Genomic DNA, 21,751 nt, shown 5'->3' with positions numbered 1-21,751 from the left:
CATCTTCACCAAGTCTCTTCGTACAATGGAGGCGGTGGCACCGGTGTCAATTGTAGCCACGTGTTGTTTGTTGTTTATGGTCGCCTCCACTGTCAGACTTTTGTTGTCTCGTTTAGTCTGTGAGACTTGAATTGTGGTTCTGGGGCCATCGATACCAGAAACCAGCTTCTGCCCCTCGAAGGTGGTTCTTACGCGTTTCCCGAATGGGAATTCAAGATGAGCATGAGTGTTAGTTGTATCGCTTACCTGTTGTTGGGCAATATTCCTGTTTCCACAGTGTTGGCAAGCAGTTCTTCTTGGTGGCAATCTGCACTGCCGCTGGAGATGTCCGGTCTTGTTACAGTTCCAGCATCGAGCAGCTCCGTCCCGCTGGTTTCTTTGGAATGCTAGTTTTTGACAAGAGCATTCTTCCACTGCAACTTCTCTTACCCGATGAACGCCTTGAGAAGCCTGTTCTGCTGCTTCCATAGTTAGTGCAAATGCTAATGCTTCAGGAAGGGAACGTTTTCCAGCTGTTCGAATCGCTCGCTGAAGATTTATATCAGATACAGCACGAACAAAGGCTTCTGTCGCAAACTGATTGATAATGTCGTCTCCTGCTGTCGGATATGCCAGATGAGCTAACCTTTCAATATCTGCTTGGAGTTGTTGCAGAGTTTCTCCTCTTTTCTGGACTCTTGTATTGAGTTGGACGCGGAAGACTTCCTGCATATGGCCATCTCCAAAGCGTTTTTCAATTACCTGGACAAGAGCGTTAAAGTTACCATTCTTTTCTGGTGGTAAAGTTTGTAACAACTCAGCAGCAGGACCTCTAAGAGCAAGAGTCAGCGCTATACATTTGTCTTCGTCATCCCAGCCATTTGTTGTGGCAGCTGCCTCAAACTGTTTCTTGTAGATTGACCAAGAGCTTTGTCCATCAAAGGTTGGTGGATGCATTTCCTTCTTCTTTGGATACTCACCAGAACTTTCTCGGATCTTAATTTTCCGAACTTTGTCAAGTTCTTCGGTAAAACTTTGCATTTTCACTTCCATTCCTTTAAATTTGTCATCGAATTTTATTTCTACTTTCTCGAGTTTTTCTTCAACTTTCTCAAACTTTTCTTGAGATTGTTTTTCAACGCCTTTGATTGAAGCATCAAGAGCAACGAACTTGTTCTCGATCGCATGAAGCTTACCTTCGATGAGGTTTTTCTGTTCATCTAGAAGGTTCTTTTGCTGTTCCAATTTTTCCAGAAGATTCTGTTGTTCACTCTTTTGCTCTGTTCGTTGTTGTTCCATTTGTTCTCTTTGTTCATTGCGTTGTGTCTCAATTTGTTCAAGAAGATTTTTCTGTTCATCCTTCTGTTCATTACGTTGTTCTTCCAATTTGGCAAGGAGAACAGCCACCATTGACGACATATCGGAAGTATTACTTACTTGTTCTTCTGTCATTTCAATTTCGAATTGAAATGTATCCAAATTTTCGTTCTTCTGGGTTAAATAATCCTGCAGGCGAATAATGAGGTCATTTTTCGATCCAGTAGTAGGAAGACCTCGCTTAGTTAATTCCGCCTTCAGCTCAGTCAAACTTAACTGATTTAATGTCTTTCCCATTTTAACTTCTTAAAACGCGAGCACTTTTACTTTTTTTTCAAAATGTTTTGAACTTTGTTTATTGTTAAAACACACGCGCACTTTTTATATTATTCGCGAAATTATCTGATTCGCACAAATAAATAAGTTTTATTCCACTTTTCTGACACCAATGTAATGTTTTATTCCGGGTTCAAAATAAAACTTATTTTTGTTTATTTAATTTCCACTTATCTTTCCGTTCAAATAAGAACACACTTTATTTCAACTCAATTAACTTTTATTATTCGCTCAAAGAAACACACTTTTAAATCACTTTATTTAGTACTAACAATTTCCAACACTTTATTTCACTTTGTACTGTACTCTTTCACTTTATAAATCAAACTGTGTCCGGTCGGTGTCTACGCTGCCCTTTTATACCGGAATTTCGAGATTCGAGAATGTCTTCGAAGGTTCTCGTCTTTGCTTCTCGAAACTTCCTTTCCAAGAGGGGGCGCTTCATACTTCCAGTCTAGTTGGATATTTTGGGATGTGTTCAGAGGGTAGGTAGTTTCTTGATTATTAAAGGTCCGTTCACATTTCTACCTTTGCAGTAGTAGGTAGTGTGTTCAGACTTTTATCTTAAAAGTAGTTCAGTAATTCATCGTTACAATATGTAAACCTTAATTACATCAAAAAATAACAAATTCATTCATGGTCGCGTAACGTCCACGTTCCATACAAACTTGCCCATTCTCCTTTGTTTACAACAACAATTTCAATGGGCTGGACTGTCAAAACCTTAAGTAGCCATAAGTTTTGACAGTTCTCGATACTGAGTTTTTTCTAATGATCATACCTTCTCTTTTTGTACCATGGGAAAAATCAACAGAAAACAAATAGCTGTGTTTTTTTGTTTATCTATATAGATTTTGTGCAAAAAAACGACATTGAGATTTTTGAAATCCATGCAAACATTTGGCACCACTGTACATATACTTTGGCAGCTGTCTGTCAAAAATGTTGCTTTTGTTTTTTTTTTATTTTAACTCCGTGGATCAGCAACTTTTATCTTCTGAAATCGGTAGCAAGGCTGAATTTTAGCACTGGTTCAAGGTTCATATAATGTAGAAATAGCCAGATTCATGCTTGAACCGAAGTTGACCCGCAGCTAATCCACCGAAATCGGTGGGTTAAATTCCTGAATCAAGGCTGATCCACGTTTGTACAACTGGCACTAAATGCATTAAAAGTGGAAAAAACCATCAACACTGCTCTTGGAAAAATGCACCGGATAGTAAAAAGTAAATGACAAATGAGTGAAAACTCTCCCATTTTTCTTTAGAGGTGCGTACTGAAAAACGAAAAGCAAAACGAAATTTGTCGATCAAGATTTCGCTAAAGAAATTTTTTATGGAAAATTTCTTTTCGCTTCAGGCTTTAATTCATTTATTTCTTGGTTTAAAAATTATTTTCTCTTGATTTTTCTTGATTTTAAATTAATTTTGAATTTTTTTTATTTTGACTTTGACAGAATACTCGATGATATTTTTTTGTTAGCATTTTCGTTGTCGACTTGGAGACTTGAAAATTTTTCGTTTCGCATCAGCAGCGTACTAGGCTTAAAAGTTAAAAAACCGTCAACACTGCGCTCTTGGAGACTTGGAGTCAAGAAAAATGCACAGGACAATTAAAAGTAAAGTTCCAATGGAACAGGGCTAATGTTGGTTGTTGACTTTGGAGATTTAAAATCGCTGGAAACGAAACAAAAAAAAAATAAATAAAAAAACATTCGTTTAAATTTAATAAAAAAAAAAAACAACTTGCAAATGTAAACCGAACTACACAAAAAAAATTGTGGCCATTTTCATCATCTACTACAATTCAAAAATTCTCTCTGTCTCAATCGCCTCGTCTATTTCATATTTTTAGAACTTTAAGTCATTTTCCGACCGCCATATTGTTCGCGTCTTCATGTTCGACGAAATATAGGAGGACATGTCCGATACATGAACAATTTTTTTTAATTAAAAAAAATTATAACACAAATCAATACCAATTATCCAAAGGAATATAGAAACAAATTATTTAATAAAAAAAAAATGAAACAACTTGTATGTGAATAATGTGTAATACTTTAGTGGGAATTTAATTGTATGTACATGTAAAAAGAAATGTGTTCCCAAATAAAAAGTGGTATGTGTGTGTACTGTGCAAAAAATCAAAATAGATAATGCAACCCAGCAGTAATTTTTATCGTCGTCTATGTGTATTTCATTCATTAATCCAACATTCAAGTGTTAATAACTTAAAAAAAAACCAATTATGTTCATAGTAAGAAATTAACTTATCCCTTGACTGAAAAAAAAATGTATATATAGATTATATAGAGAAAATTAAGAAGAAAAAAAAAGATTCTCATCCATCAGTGCCGCGAAACAAGTTTTCAAATTTTACTTTTTTTTTTTAGTACACCCAAGAGAAACAAATTGTACTAGAGCAAACAAAGCAGAGTTACTTTTGTTTTCTCTTTCTCTCATTCGTTCTCACACAATAACCTTTTTCATCGAATCAATCTTTCATCTCGCTCCCTCTCGTGCTTCGCGCAAAGTCGAAGCTCTTCGTAGTCGTCGTCGTCGTTGAAATTGAACGTCGAAGCCGAACCGAAACCAAAAAATCCGGGAACCATATTTTTCGGTTCTGTAATCTGTTTTTGGCTTATTTTTCTAAATGAAAAATCCATTCAATTACACAAGTGTTTGCTCTGAAAATTGTTAGAAAATATTTTCCAATTAATTAACTGTGTTAATATGTAAAAATATAATGTAAGTGCTCAAAGAAAGTCCAAGAAAATTTCCAATAAAAAAAAAACTACCAAAGTGATGTGTAGTATACAAGAAAAGCGTAAAATCGCCATTGCTGCTGCTACTTTGCCTTTTGCTGCTGCCACCAAAAAATGTCTCGGGTGTTGGCGTTAATTACAAAAAAAAAAAAATATATATATTTTTTCCTATTCTAATTCCCAATTTGTTTTCTCTGTTTTTATGAATTTTGTGGTAAAAGTGTTGAAAACCAAAACGTGCAACCTTTTAGGTAAGGGTTTTCTCTAATGCCCCGTAATTAAGGTTACAATTTTTATAAGAAGAAAATTGCTTGTTTTCGACAAAATAGAAAAAAAAAAAAAACAAAAACATTTTTCCTTCAAATAACGTAATTTTATATTTATTGTAACTGTTTCAATGTGGATGGTGGAGTTTAAGCGCACAAAGTAGAAAAAAAACTTTCTACCTACGTGGTGTGTAATCCCATCATCCACACACAGCAGTGCCTACAATCTTAAAGTATGTGCGCTACTTAAATGTCAAAATAGACAAACAATAAGATTCATGATTAATATAATATTTTCAAGAATTATTTCTCTTGCTCTTTTTTTTTATTATTTAACATAAAATGAAAATGTTCGTTCATTTTATTGAATATTAGTTTTGTCATAAAAAAAGAAGAAAAAAAAACAAAAAATTGATTTTAACGAAAAAGGTGAAAGAAAGAGACGACAGTTTTGCTTAAGCAGTCACATTGCTTGAGTGCAACTGAAACAAACAGATACAATTCAATCAGACATTTTGTGAGGTAGAGCGCAACGATATAAAACAACAGGAGGATTCTTTCGTCGGAGAGAAGAAACAAACTAGTTGTAGTCGCACACCACACCATCATCGAAATTCATTTCGTCGTCTCAATCAACGAAACGACGAACGATAACGATGTTCGAACTAACGAACGGGAGGTGTGTGTTTGAATGTGTATGTGTATGAGTAGATTTAAATAACAATGTGAGAGGCAATACTAAACACCATGATGTACAGTGGGCCTTTTGTTGGTTCGTTTAAGGACATAAAATAAAATTTAATTACAATTTAATTCGTTAATATTTACATGTAAATATTTACATTGAAAGAATTAAATATTAATTAAGAGGCTTATTAGAACCTATAATTTAGTTTAACAAGAGAATGGTAAAAATATTTAAGAAAAATAGTAAAATTACTTATTGAAGATTTGTCCTTGAAGAAGACCTAAAATACAGTCGGTAAACATCTAAATCGAGAGTTTTTCCACTTGGAAGGCTACAACAGCATCCAAATGATTCATTCAATTATTAAAAGTATAAAAAATCTATTCTTAAGGTCACAAAGATGGAAATACTTTTAAATTGAATTTTTCTCAACCAGTCCGCAAAAATAATGAATTTATTTTCATCAATTTTTATTGATATTTCATTTGAACGGTTCTCAGAAGAGAAATTCTCTTCTTGACTTCATATCAGAATTCACTCAAAATCACCAATATTTAAATAATTAAACGTCAAACCAAATTAAATAGTAGAATAACAAAAAAATTAGTTTCAGAATTGAGTGAAAGCGATTCAAATTGTATTATTGGATTTAAGAATGAGTTAATCCTTGATTGAAACCAATCGAAAACGATATACCTAAGCAAACAAATCACTCAAGTGAATTAAGTAATACAATTAGATTATAAAGCCAAGACATTTTTCAGCGTTTCCTTCTCTCAGATTTAAGCTAAGTTTTTATAATTATTTTTTATAAAATAGCCCACTGTACGAAATTCGAAATGTTTTCCTTCTGATTCTCATCGTCGATTTGTAATACTTTTATTCTTTGAGTGTGTGTGTGTGTGAAGGATATAATGTAGAAGAAAATAATAAAAAAAGGAACGACGAGAACAAGAATCGAAGCGGAATATAATAAGTACATAGAAATGAGAACTTGATGAATTTTCATACACAGACATTATACATACAATAACAACCAACAACAACGACAAGAACCCATTTGTACTAAAAAATCTCAAACTACACTTCACTTTTTTTGATACAAACGAAACGATTCAACGTAGAGAACAGAAGAGACAAACAGAGGACGACAACCACGAAGAAGACAAAGAGTAATGATGATGATTGCTTTTGCAGTTGTTCTGCGCCGCATCGATTGATTTTTCTTTAATAAAAAAAAAACGCCACAAACAGCAACAAAAAAAAAAAAAACACAAAACAAAAAGAGAGGTTATTTCTGTAAAAAAATTTATTTTATTTCCTTTTCGCTCCCTCGTTATCGGGAGGCAACACACTTGCCGTCTTTTGTCGGTTTCTATATTTTATTTTTATTGTTTTGCCCACCAACACCACTACTCCCCTTTTGTACACACGTCAATTTGTTTTTGTTTTTTTTTTCTCTCCATTTTTCATTCCTATAACATTTTTTTCGCTTCTTCTTTCCCATCAGCACCATTTGGAAATATGTAGGATATAATATATATGTGTCAAGCATATACAAATGTGAGAAAAAACGATTAAAAACTGCAAAGCTAGTTTGAAAAAAAAAAAAAAATAATAAATATAAAATACTTACCTACGTTAAAAACAGTTTAATTTCAAAACAAGAACAAAAAAAAAAAAAAAAATACAACAAAAAGAACGAAAAAAAAAAGAAAAACGCGTGTTTATTGTTTTGTTTAGAATATTATGGCCCATCAGCAACCAGCGGATAACAATTTGAATGATGTGAATATTGCTTCCCCCGCTAATATAGTTTCTGTCACGGCCGGTGTCGGTGTCAATGCCGCCGAAGATCATACAAAAAATCACAATTTATTAATATCGCAAGCGCAAAACTTTCAAAATGGATCTGATTCAAATAGTAGCAACAGTAGTAGTAGCAGTAACAGTAGACACTTACAACAGCAACATCATAGAGGAGGCATTATGTCACACCAACAACAACAACAACACCAACACCATCAGCAGCAACATCAACATCAACAACAATCAGGAGGAATAATGAATGAAAAAATTAAATCGCCCTCCGGTCAGGGTGGCGGCAATACAAGTGGTGGTAGTAACAATCCCGTTGGATTGCCACCAAATAACAACGAAAATCAACAAATACCACAGCAGCAGCAACAGCAACAACAACCGCCTCTGACTCATCCTCCTTATGGTGGAGATAATGCAATGTCACATTATCAGCAACAACAACAACAGCATCATCAACATCTCCAACATCAACAACAGCAGCATCAACAACAACAACAGCAGCAACAACAACACCAACATCACTTGTCACAACAACAACAACAGCAGCAACTCCAGCAACAGCATCAACCTGGCGGTGAGATGCCTTCCAAAGATGATGGTATCAATACTTACACACCACCGACACCACCTCAAGTTGGTGGGGTAGGTCCACCCGGTCCACCGCCTGGTCCACCACCGGGTCATCATCCGTCTGCTTACGGAAGATATCATCATGGTGATCCGAATATGGATCCATATCGTTATGGTCATTCACCAATGCAGCCATTGGTTGGTACTGGTGGTCCAGGAGTTGTTGGCGGCAGTGGTGGTAAGCCCCAATCGCAACAACAGCAGCCTCCGCAACCTCCACCATCGGGTATATCATCACCCAATCGACCTCCTCCTCAGCGATATATACCGGGTCAACCACCACAGGGCCCAACGCCAACGTTAAATTCGTTACTTCAGTCGCATCCACCACCGCCGCCACCGTCCCAACATCGATATTCCAATAGTTATGATCCCCAACAGCAACAACAGCAACAGCAGCAACAACAGCAACAACAACAGGGTTCGCAACAACAACAAGCGCAACCACAGCAACAACAACAACATGGTCCACCACCACCTCCCCATCAGCCATATGGTGGCCAACAGGGGTGGGCACCACCGCCAAGACCTTATAGTCCGCAGTTAGGTCCATCGCAAGCTTATAGGACGCCGCCACCGGTAAGTTTATGTTTAAAATATTTTAACATAAAAAATATTGTATGTATATTATTTATGATCATGATCAATTTATTTTACTTATGAACTGAAATATCAGATTCTTATTTAATATAGAGGTATAAGAGGTAATAACTCAAACAATGTACATACCTTTACCCATCTTTTGTTCTATGTATGAATTAGTCTTGGTTGTTTTAAAGAAACATACAGCCATGGGCAGAGAAATAGCAATCTATTGAGCAAAATCATCCGAATCGAATTTTAGATATTAGGAATGCTTTTTATAATTTTTTTTTTCTTTTGGTATATTGTCGAAATAAAGTGATGGAGACAAATATATCTTAAAAGTACCGTTATTTTCTATTTTCATTCTCTTTCGCTAGTGGACACAGAAATAGCACACATTTGTTTAACCGTTAAATTTTGATTCCGCGTTCAAAAGTTGTAAACGAAAATGCATTAACTTTATTGTGGATAGAGCGATCCCAAAGAAGCTCAAATGTGGGTCTTTTAAGTCATCTCGCACGATTTTGCTCAAAGTAAACATAGAATTCGGTGAAAAAAGTGTCAAGCAGACTTTTAAGAAGGACACTTAATGATGCTGAGTTGTATAGACGGGTAAGCAAGAAAAATCCAATGATATAAAAAAACACATCAAAGATCGCCTAACATTAGCTAAAAACCATCTGAATAAAAACATGCAGTTTTGAATGAGAGTCTTTTGGAGTGATGAAATAAAGGTTAACCGCATTGAACCCGATGACAGAACATTTGTCCATCACACTAAATGTAAAAAGGACAAGCCAAAGTATTATCTCAAGACGATGAAACTAGGATGATAAGATTTGATGGTCTGGAACCCAGTTTCCTGGCATGTTAAGGACCCATTGGTTAGGTGGATGGCGGAATTGATAAATTCTTTTGTCTTAATATTACCAAAGAACCATATTTCTCGCCAGTTAATTAGATATTCATACATGACAATTACCCAAACATGCATCAAAAATAGTACAGGACAGGTTTTCGGACGAAAAAATCGATGTTTGCACCTAGCCATTTCAAATTCACTATCTGAACCCCATAGCAAATTTATAAATTGATGTCAAGGAAACAAAATTCGAAACTTCAAACGATCTTTGGGCCAGAATCAAAGAAGCGTGGTACCACAAAGTTAATACCAGACGTTAGTTGGAAGTTTACCAAAGAGGTGCTAAGGAACTTTGAAAAACCGTGGTCTACTTACAAGTTACTAACTTAGTATTATTGAATTTATTGGAATTTGTAAGAATTTTTGCTTAGAAGTGATTATTTTTATGATTTTCGGAATGTGTGCTATTTCCTTGTTCACGAGAAAAAGGGTATTCTCTACAAATCATAATTTTTAAAAATTGAATTGAAACGAAATAATTTATAATTATTAATTTTATGAATCCCCATAATGTAATGCATGCCCTGATATAAAAGTTATAATATATAAGCTTAAAGGTCCCAAATAAATCCAATTTTTGTAAGAAAAATCAAACGTGTGCTATTTCTTTGTCCATAGCTGTATATTTCAAATAAAAAATATTATGTATCTACGTGTACTTTAATTTCAGTTTCTTAACTACGAGTTATTAGTTATGATAAGCTCATTAAATTCTGTTCTTGACAGCATTGTCCAATGGGGATTAAGAAATCACGTAGATGCAGCTTACTATCATTTAAACGGTTTTCCCTATGCCACTATCAATGAGTGGCACTTGCATCGAGGAAACTGAGAAACTTTACATTCTCGGTATGAGTGTAACAAACCACCTTCTGTGGAATTAACACATATTTGATGTCGCCAAAAACGCTACGAAAGTTTAGATTTTCTCCGAAGATGCAAGAAATTCTTCTCATCTTCTAGCTCTAGCTGTAATCTATAAAGCTTACATTCGATCAAAACTAGAATACAATTGTCACACCTGGGCAGGTGCTCCGATATCGTATTTGAGTTTCTTGGAAAGAATACAAAACCGTGCTTTTAAAATGATAGATCGATAACTGAGACAATTGCGTCCCTGGACCACCGACACGACGTAATGTTTCATGCCTCTCCTTCTTTTATCGCTATTTTCATAAACAATGTTCAGATGAAATAGAATTAGTTGCATTCCTATCCTGAACAATTCAACCGTAATACTCGCGCTTCTAGGAATGCTCATCAGTTTACCGTTGAGCCCAACTTCGGACGTACTTTTTCTATTATGATCTTTTCCAAAAAACCTTTCTCATCTAGTGGTTGTAACGGTGCTTTGGGGTAAAACGGTTAATTCAACATAATCTAACAAATTTTTGATCAGGAATTCTTCAAAATCAGTCAAAATTACTCTGATATACTTTATTTATATCTTGAATTCGAAGAAAAATTTACCTCCATTCATCTTTTGAGATTTTAGTTGAAATTGAGTAGATCCTGAAAAAGAGAAGTATGGAAGTAGATTTTATTTTTTCCCAAAATCGAAGTAAATCTACTTCGATCGAAGTAAAGTCCGAACCCTGGCTAGAGCTTAAAAACTAATGTGAATCGGTTTTTCCTTTTAAATCCCTCCCTATATCCCTGAATCTCGCACTGTGTTTAAAATATTAAAAGTATTAATCTCCCTTTAGTGCGCGTTGTTAGGATTTTATTCGCAGGAATTCGCCCTCTGTCAGTAGAAAGCGGTGGTTAAAAGCGACTTGCTTCGTTTAACGGGGCTTGTAAATCTCACTTCTTATTTTTTTGGAAATGTCACTGACTCGGTTTTTTAAACCTGATTATAAATATGGCACATTGGGTCAGTACAGTGCGTTTAGTGAAAAAGTATATTTTTGAAGTTTATTATATTTTTCCCAAACGCCACAATATAAAAAAAATATTATTCCTTAATTTTTTAAAAATAAATAGTGGCTCATTTCATTTTGCCAAATACAGAAAGAACTCAAACACTGAAATGTGTATTCTTTATTTTTGTGTCTTTTTTTATCTGTGTTTGACATTGACATTGAAGATGATAATTTATGACCGGCCGGAATTCTTTTTTGTCACCACCAGCCCCTTTTCAACTCCAACCGTCATCAACACCATCACCATCATCATCATCGTATTTTATCACATTCTCACCCCTCTTTGAATTAAATAATATCAACATCAGCCAGTGTCTTAATTTGTTGTTCGGCATTTGGTTTTATATTTGTAAATAAACATGATTGTGCTTTCAATCGTTTCCTCTTTTACTTTATTTTTTTCTTTATTTTATGGGTTTTATTTTGCTATCAACATTCATATTAAAGAAAGAAACAAAAATGTTCATATAAGACAAAAATACTTGTACAATATTGTTTGAAAAAAAAAACAAAGTCAACCACAATGCCCAATGTTGTTACAAATGCGATTGAATGGATGAATCAGTGCTCAAGTATTTTGATGAATTAGTTTGCCAATTTTTTTCTTCTTATGAAAACATGTTCGTTTTGATACCAGCTGATTGTTTACATAAAAAACACTCGAAGGTAATTAGTAAAATGTTTTTAAAATACATATGTCAGAAAAGTATCATTAATATTTAAGGTTATTGAAGTGGTGAAAAATGCCCTTAATTCGCAAGAATTCTTTAAGGAGAAATAATGCAAGTTTTGTTTAACTCTAAAAATAAAAATTATAATTTTTTGTAATTTTTAACGTTAGTATTTAACGTATTTAATTAACAACTTAAATATTTGGGACAGTAGTTCAACAACAAACATAGAAAAGTACTAAAATTAAATTACATTAAAAACAAAAAGCATGAGCAGAATTATTTTCTCAAAAATTTGTTGGCAGAATTTGAAAGACATTAAAAAAAAAGCAGAATTTTGGAAAACAGAATGCTCGTTAAAAAAGCTGAATTTTGAAAACCAGAATTTTGAAGTCAGAAGCATGGAATGGTGTTTTAATGTGCATAAATCATAACAAAACGAAATTGATCTCAAATCAACCACGTTAAAATTTTCATAAATCAAATTCTAGTTCAGTATTTTTCTAGAGTGCTTGATAAGAGATTTGAATTTGAATACCATGGTCTATCAGGAACCGATGATTTATCAGAAAAAAAGCCGCTGTTCTAATTTTTAATTAAAATAGGTAAAAATTGATAGTAGAATCCAGAAGCATGTCCATATTCTCATAATTAAAAATTGCAATCATAAAGTTAAGTGTGTGAAAAAACACCTTTTATGTGTGTAGAGTAAGAGAAAAAAAAAAACATTGAATGATAACACTGGTTTACAAGGGTTTTGTTGCCGAAACAAAAATATACTTTTCTGAAGGTTTCTGGTGTGCTGAACTCGAATCCGAGTCAGAAACAACTAATCAGCTAACGTTTTTTAGATATTACCGTTAGAAAATGCAAAAATACGTTTTTTTGAATTCTTCGGACCTTATTCTTTTGTATAAAGAAAATTGTTTGAGCATATTTAGTAACGGTTTCTATAAGAACTGTTTTCCATCTTTCGACACCTGTTTAAATCTTTTCAATATCTTCTATATTGCCCGAGATATCTTAAACTGAAGTACCTAAGTGGGTTTGGCTTCATATATCATAAAGAAGATAATGACGTTATAAAACTTATAAAAATACCAAACAACTTAGGATATCTCGGGCAGTAAAAAAAATATCGGAAAGATTTAAACAGCTATAAAAAGGTGGTAATTAGTACTTATGAAAACCGTTACTAAATATGCTCAAAAAATTTTCCTAATATAAAAGAATAAGGTCCAAAGTACTGCATTTTCTAACGGCAATATTTCAAAAACGGGAGCTGATTAATTTTTTTTTGACTTCAGATTCGAGTTCAGCACACCGAAAACCTTTAGAAAAGTATATTTTTGTTTCGGCAACAAAAAAAAAGTTTAATTTTGTTAACCAGTGTAATTGATGCTAATGGTAGCGTATTTGAAATTAAAATTTGCTTTTGTTAATTTAAAATGTCTTTTGGTTTAATTCGATTTGAGTGCTTACTCCACCTATTAATTTAAACCGACTTATAAAAATTGTATGCACTCTCAGAGCACACAAAGTGAACTGCAATTTTTGGATTGTTCGTATTCATTTTTTTTTTTGACTACATACATATTTCTAGGAGCAGTGATAATACTTCAAGTCGCATTACTTCCACCCACGGCTCCCTGGCAAGGATAAGACAAAGGGATAGGAAAAGATAAAAAAGTGGACTTTTCACTGTCAGTTTATTATTCGCCTTAATACAAAGTTTGTATGAATCAGGTGCTTGAGGAAAAGTGTTAAACGTAAACTATATTGTAAAACTAACTCTACTATCTATTTGGGTATATAATAGTATGCGTATGAATTTTAGGTATTGAAGAGAATGGATAAAAAACCTTATTTAGGGTTTCTATCTCTTTCCGTTGATATTTAAATCATAAGTTAACCCCAAACCGCACTTGAATATACTGAAGCAAGTTACATCAATTCAAATCTTCTTGTTTTTTTCGGCGCTATTCTGATCTCGATGTCGAGGGGATTATATACATATGTATCTGATTTACACTAGAGATCCGCTTTTGGGGTTCACCTGATGGACCTCAGACAGCAGCGGCAAGCTTCCCGATTTTGAATTGTTCCGTTTCTGAGGCCAATTTTTTTTTCGTATTGCATAAATTCAAATCATAAACCAAAAACAATACATTTATTTATTAAACACAAAGAACAAAATATAACCTATAAAACATACTTTTTTACGCAAAAAAACCAAAATATTCATTGCATTTTCAATTGTATGCTTTATACCATTTACTAGTCAGGTGACTTGTCTATGCGTTCATTGTACATTAGGGTGGGTCAAAAAAATCGAAATTTAGTTTTTTGGTTTGGTACTCCAAAAAATCGATTGCTAGACACCTCTAGAATATACACACCAAATATGAACTCTTTATATTAATGGGAAGGTCCTCCGCTTCGCAATTTTCCATTTTTACATCAAGCTTCTAGTAAAAAAAAATCATTTTTTTATTAATTGACTTTTTAGCAAATTTCTTTGCATATTCTTGTAGGAAATTGAACGCTCTACAAAAAAGGCTTCATATACCTTTTTCGTTTATCTTACCGTTTAATAGATATTTGAGGTCCAAAAATCGAAAAAATCTTTAAAAATTCGTTTTTTGTTCTTAATTTCGTAACAAATTGAAAAATTATAATCATCAAACGCGCAAGACATATTCTTGTAGGAAATTGATTACTCCACAAAAAAGATCTTATTAATTTTTTTCATTAATCTTACTATTCTAAAGATATTCGAGGTCAAAGTTAAAAAAAATTATAAAAACATTTTTTACTTTTAAAAATTTTCCAGTTCACTGAAAAATTATTTTTTTCAAATTAGCAAGATATATTCTTGTAGAGGCTTAAACGTTCTACAAATAATTCCTTGACATCAAATTGATTGCTTTAACCGTTTAGAAGATATTCGTATCCAAATCACAATGCATGCGGGTCATAAGAAAACTATTGAAATCAGTGGGCATTGGTTTGGATTCCAATATCTTCTAAACGGTTAAAGCAATCAATTTGATGTCAAGGAATTATTTGTAGAACGTTTAAGCTTCTACAAGAATATATCTTGCTAATTTGAAAAAAATAATTTTTCAGTGAACTGGAAAATTTTTAAAAGTAAAAAATGTTTTTATAATTTTTTTTAACTTTGACCTACAAGAATATGTCTTGCGCGTTTGATGATTATAATTTTTCAATTTGTTACGAAATTAAGAACAAAAAACGAATTTTTAAAGATTTTTTCGATTTTTGGACCTCAAATATCTATTAAACGGTAAGATAAACGAAAAAGGTATATGAAGCCTTTTTTGTAGAGCGTTCAATTTCCTACAAGAATATGCAAAGAAATTTGCTAAAAAGTCAATTAATAAAAAAATGATTTTTTTTTACTAGAAGCTTGATGTAAAAATGGAAAATTGCGAAGCGGAGGACCTTCCCATTAATATAAAGAGTTCATATTTGGTGTGTATATTCTAGAGGTGTCTAGCAATCGATTTTTTGGAGTACCAAACCAAAAAACTAAATTTCGATTTTTTTGACCCACCCTATTGTACATACTTTGTTTATTTTTTTTTGATGTTGTGGAGAATTCTGATAAAAAGCAACAACTAAAGTTCAGTTTTTTTATTATTAGACATCTCAAACAAACAGAGGTCGGCAGCTGTGGCAATGGCGACAGGGTACATTTCTTTTACTGCTGGTTCACATAAATCTCATTAAAACTGGGTCAATTGAAAACAAGAAGAAGTATTACGTCACTTCGCAGGAGGCACACAAAGTATCTACCTCTTTAATTTCACTGCTGGCCTTCTCTCTACATATACATAAATGTATTTTAAATTAATTTATTATGTAGGTGTCTCAAAAGAGAACAAAAAGAAAAAAAAAAAAACTGAAATGACCTTGAACCGAGCGATCAAACAATTCGTCCTACTGTTGTTTTATTTTATCATTTTCTTGAATAAGTTTATTAACCCCTCAAAGTATACGTCATCGAACGGAATATCGTACCTACATTATAATATTTTTTTTGTTTTGGTTTCATCCCCGTCGCCCGTAAAAGAGTCATCGCAATGAATCACATTTTTATTTTTGTTATTATTGTTTACTTTTTGAAATCACGGTCTCTGTCTCTGTGTTCCGTCGGGTGTTCCACTCCAACCTCCTCCACCCCAACCATTCTCAAAAAAAAAAACATTGTGCTGCACTCAGATACTCGTTTGAAAACAAAAATCTAAACCACTTGTATATACATACAATACATATGCGAGAGTAACAACTATAAATCTACATTATTTATATCTATCTATACATTCGTGTGGCTGGTTTACAGTTGATTACCTTTCTATTTTTATGATTAGAAATAGCAGCAGCCTGGGAATGTTTGCCATTACAGATTATTGTTGTTGCTATCAATTTGATTTTATATCGTTTTTTTTTTATTTCTATGTAAACAAACTATTAGAACGTCCTGATATTCTACAAACTCTAAACAATTCAATAGTTTTGAGTAGTAAACCAGCGAATCCGAGAAAATAAAATCCATTCAATTATATTTATATTAATGTACATATGTTCGCAACGGCATGCATACACGGGGTTAAACTATTATGCATAGAAAGTTATGAATATTCAAGTTCAAATTCATCTAAATGTGCGATGAAGTTGTTGATGTGTCTGCTTTTGGCTAAATTGTTGTTAGTTTTTGAATTGATGTTAGAACAAAAACAATACTCCACCATCCAACCAAACCACCTCTCCCCTCACATAAAGAGTGTTTAGATTCAAATACGAACAACACCAATTTCTAAACACAACAGCCCACCACGTGGAATTACGTCTAGATATAAGTACTTGTTTGTACATCATACACAGAATACTGTTTGTATGTAGATACGTACATCGTACAACCATACAAGTTTGCTATTGCTACAGCTGCAAATATAGATTGCCAATCAAGTCGGTATTTATATCCGTATCCGTCGTCGTCGTCGTCGTAGTGGTCGTCGTCAGCTGTTTTTTGCAGTAAAAAAAGGGAATGAAAAAAAAAATTAACTCTTTTAAAAAACACTTGTGAGTTTGTGACCTAGAAAAAGCCACACGATAAACAATAACATTTCTTAATGAGATTTTATTTAAACAGTCACATAGTTTTTGTGTTTACATCTTTTAAATATATGCAGTAATATCTGCTTTTAATTTTTGATTATTATGTACCTATGTATATGTAATTTTAATCAATCAATTAAATTTATTATGAAAATCTCTCAATGAACTCATGTAATAATATGATGCGGGTCAAGTCAACTTCTCTATAAGTTGGATGTTTTAAGGTCCTAAAATTTAAGGGTTCATTTCTATATCAAATAGTACGGATGAAAGAAATTCTGGAGAATAGATCTATTGATCTATGAAACATTTATTTTAAAAGTGCCTTTAGTTCTTGAAAAAAAGCTTTTCAAAGTTAAAAATAATGCACAAATTTCAAATGGACGCATTGTTATTCTGAACGCCTCATATGTTGCTACTAAAGATAGGAGGGCAAGCACGGTCACTCGTGAAAGATGTGTTTATGGATTTTGTTTTTTTTCTTTTCTTCCAATTTACCATCACATATTTTATGAATGATATTCAGGATTTGAAGCAACAGTTTTTTTCGAAAAACAAAGACATTAGTTTTTGGTTTTCTCGTTCTGCATATATGCGACCCGACTAACCGAAATTGCATATATGTAAAGGGTGACATACACTATCTTTGCATAAATCAGAAATGACATTTTTCTTTCATGAGCGCTACAAGTGGCCACAAACTGACTTTGTTTATAGTGTCTAAGAAATCATCTAGGTGTCGATTCTACTTCTGGGCTTCCCTTGCGAAACTTTTTTGAAGGCTTCGTATCGGTTTTCGATAGCTTTAATCGATATTTGTCAACTGTTTCGCTTTCGTTTGGTATGAAGAGAATGAGCCTTAAGTTTAATTGTCAATGAAAACAATATGAAACATGTTTTGATATGAGGACTGATTTGCTTTAGTGAATATAACCTATACTTTTGCATTTTTGACAGCTTTTGCGCTTATTATGGAAAACCGTTTTTTTTTTTTTTTGTAGTGTTCTTAGCTTCGAGACAAGTTTTGGCACAATGCGTTTTCAATTTTATCAATAAGGTGTCACATTTTAGTTAAATAATGGCTTTAAAACTGCATGATCTTGCTAAACAAGTCATTATAACGCAATTCATTTCAATAATATGAAGTAAAAAAAGTTTTTTTGACACCTCTATGCATCTGGAAGGATATGTTCCTAGAGTAGAGTAATTCTTTGCTGAGTATCGTTTTCTATTTGGCACTTTTTTTAAACTTACGTTTGCTTTACGTAGAACGATAATTACAAAAATCAACTTCTCTAAATAATATTGCAATCGCACGATTACTAAATAGACTCAGTTCTCCTCATTATTTTGTATTTATATTTTATGGACTAAGTGAATTTTAATTCAATTTGCACAACTGTTGGGCTCATGAGTTAGATGCAGTTGTACCCTTCTAAGATGCAAAAATTTGGTCGATGAATACCGACACTTATTAAAATTACAGTGTGAAAACACTTATGAGAAAGAGATGCCTTACTTTGCTACTTTCTTCTCTCTATCAAGTGGACGTGAGAAAGCAACACAAAGACGTCAAGATGAGGCGAAAAACCGAGTCATATGCCTTGATTTTTAGCAGTTGAATACTTTTATTCTAGGCTAGGCTGTTGTCTTGTAGGTTATGAGGCTTCTTATTTTCAACTCTGAAATTTTTTTAAGTGTTCCTTAACCTCCAAATGAATTGAAAAAATGTAATAACAAATGATAGTTTCAACAAAAGGTAGATTGTAAACTGAGTTTGAGGTTTTCTGAAAGATATTCTGAAAGATATATTTTGTCACGAACCGAATGACAGCTAAATAATTAAAAAAACGACACGAAAAATCGTTCAGTGTTAATCTGAACAGAACTCTGTTTTGAATTTGAAAGATGAATAATATTTAAAATCATCATCGCTATCATATTTTCCAACTAGTCAGTAGTACCGACTGTTAAGTACAAAAATTGAGGGATACAGCACATTGTTTTTTTTTTTTGGAAAATCCTATTGCACTGCGGATAGCAAAAAAAAGACCTATTAACGAAGACTCCTGCATAATTTTTTTTGAAGAATAATGCCCCAATAACTAAATGCTCCGCATTTTTATTTTTCCTCAATAACAGCTCAATTTTTTCTTTATTTGATCTAGATCGTTTTTTCTTATTTAAAAAAATTCAGCAGACCTAAAAATGGAAAAAATCATAAGATCAATGCCAACTGCCAACTGAATCTTGTAAGCAATGTTAATATTTAGTCAAAATTGTTGAGAAGAGTTGCGAATGACGCTATAATACACCAACATTCTGCAATATGATCGAGCTGCAGGAACATGAACTGGCCAGTTTTGGAAATAAAATAAATAAAGCTGACTTTAAAGAGCAAAAGATTTGAATATCCTCTTCAATTATCAAAAACAACAACAAAAGCACTATAAAAAACACGTTTTAAAATTGTTGGTTCTGCTAATGGTACCAGGAAATGAGGATAAACTAAAGTCCAACCTCAATAACTATAGTTTCGATTTTAATAAAATTCTATGTGCTTTCTTAAAATGAAGGATCATCGTATGTTATTGCTTTTTTTCAAAAAATCTGGTTTGTCTGGGTTTTTCGTTTAAACACGATTATTTTTAAAACCCTCAGACACAATCACGAAGCAATTACATTATGATTTCAACCATACAATTTGCATTGCTTTTCTAAGTGTTTTTTTTTTTCCATAGTCGGTCACTCTGTAGTTATTCGTTCAACAATCATGATGATGTGTGATACCATTTCGTTTCTACCGTAATTATAACAACTTATCGTCTCTACTTAGTCTTCTCTAAGTAAGTCTTATAAACACGGTGCTATTATAAACGACTAGACATTGATCTGCCTAATGATTTGTTGGCCTTTTGATCATTGTTGTTCTTTAGTATGTAGCTGGACTTTCAACTCTTCAACACTTTGAATATAAAATGTGATTTGTAAAAAAAAAACTAAGTTCAATGTTTATATACATACAGTTGTGTTCAAAATAATAGTAGTGCCTGCAACAAAATAACATTTTTTATATTTACTGTGCTTTTACAGTTAAAAATTTAATTTCTTTGATGTGAAAGTTTGTAACGGTCAATTACTAATAAATGTATCGTAGGTTTAAAATGAAAAAGAAGGTGCTAAATAATTTTTCATTGACCTTTGGTTGTTCTTTCTAATTTGGCCTGTTCAAAATAATAGTAGTTAAAGTTATTTTTGAAGAATTTAAAAGCGGTTTATAGCTTAGAATATTTATTTTTGCTTTAAAAATAAGTACTCATATAATTTGAACAATTTTTCAACAAAAAACGATTTGTTTCGGTTTTAATCTATTAAAAGTTCGAAGAGCAAAACACTGCAGTTCGGATTACGGAAACTTATACGAAAGCTGCTTGAAGAAGGGAAAACCTACTTGGAAATTCAAGGTTATATTAGGATGGTCCCCTACAATGGTAGCCAATGCAATAAACTCAACAAAAGACCCGAAACGCGCGGTAGAAAAAGAAAAAAGACCGTCGTAGATGACAGGCGTATTGTCCAGATGAGCAAAGTTGAGCCTTCTGCGTCGCCGTTTCAAATCCAGAAGGCCTTAAGCCTGGATTGCAGTGCAGTGAACATTCGGAGGCGACTGTTAGAGACTAATTTGTACGCTTGAAGTCCACGAAAAGTTTCGCGGAACATATTAAAAAGCGTATCCAGTTTGTAAAAGACCACATAAACTGGCCAACGAAGTAATGGCGTAACATATTGTTTACTGATGAGAGTAAATTTGTCCTCTTTGGTGGTACTGGATCTCCACAATACGTCCGACGTCCACCCAATTCGGAATATGTTCCAAAGTATACGACGAAAACAGTTAAACATGGAGGGTCAAAAATTTTAGTATTTTAACATATTTCTTTGTTAACAGCGGAACTTTTCGTGGACTTCAAGCGTACAAATTAGTCTCTAACAGTCGCCTCCGAATGTTCACTGCACTGCAATCCAGGCTTAAGGCCTTCTGGATTTGAAACGGCGACGCAGAAGGCTCAACTTTGCTCATCTGGACAATACGCCTGTCATCTACGACGGTCTTTTTTCTTTTTCTACCGCGCGTTTCGGGTCTTTTGTTGAGTTTATTGCATTGGCTACCATTGTAGGGGACCATCCTAATATAACCTTGAATTTCCAAGTAGGTTTTCCCTTCTTCAAGCAGCTTTCGTATAAGTTTCCGTAATCCGAACTGCAGTGTTTTGCTCTTCGAACTTTTAATAGATTAAAACCGAAACAAATCGTTTTTTGTTGAAAAATTGTTCAAATTATATGAGTACTTACTTTTAAAGCAAAAATAAATATTCTAAGCTATAAACCGCTTTTAAATTCTTCAAAAATAACTTTAACTACTATTATTTTGAACAGGCCAAATTAGAAAGAACAACCAAAGGTCAATGAAAAATTATTTAGCACCTTCTTTTTCATTTTAAACCTACGATACATTTATTAGTAATTGACCGTTACAAACTTTGACATCAAAGAAATTAAATTTTTAACCGTAAAAGCACAGTAAATATAAAAAATGTTATTTTGTTGCAGGCACTACTATTATTTTGAACACAGCTGTATGTACGAATAGAAATCAACTGAATGGACTCTCAATCTTGTAAAAAAGATATTATATAATAGAAAATAG

At 33.1% G+C, this 21,751-nt stretch overlaps 1 protein-coding gene across 17 annotated transcripts in view; it reads left to right on the top strand.

Moving 5' to 3' along the window:
* Positions 1 to 3,487: 3,487 nt before the first annotated feature.
* LOC129913417 (trithorax group protein osa) overlaps positions 3,488 to 21,751 on the top strand; it is a 96,587-nt gene continuing 78,323 nt past the window's right edge. For 9 of the 17 annotated variants that reach the window (XM_055992068.1, XM_055992063.1, XM_055992064.1 and 6 more), the window contains exons 1-2: positions 3,488 to 4,647; positions 6,861 to 8,380. In XM_055992068.1, the coding sequence (XP_055848043.1) occupies positions 7,100 to 8,380 (1,281 nt within the window). In that variant the 5' untranslated portion in view covers positions 3,488 to 4,647; positions 6,861 to 7,099. The remainder of the gene's footprint in view (positions 4,648 to 6,860; positions 8,381 to 21,751) is intronic. The other 8 variants (XM_055992073.1, XM_055992070.1, XM_055992072.1 and 5 more) reach the window with 4 other exon arrangements.

This window comes from Episyrphus balteatus, chromosome 3 (genome assembly GCF_945859705.1).
Source record: "Episyrphus balteatus chromosome 3, idEpiBalt1.1, whole genome shotgun sequence".
Taxonomy (NCBI): domain Eukaryota; kingdom Metazoa; phylum Arthropoda; class Insecta; order Diptera; family Syrphidae; genus Episyrphus; species Episyrphus balteatus.
Note: the sequence above shows the minus strand (reverse complement) of the source record. Positions and strands in the feature narration are given on the sequence as shown.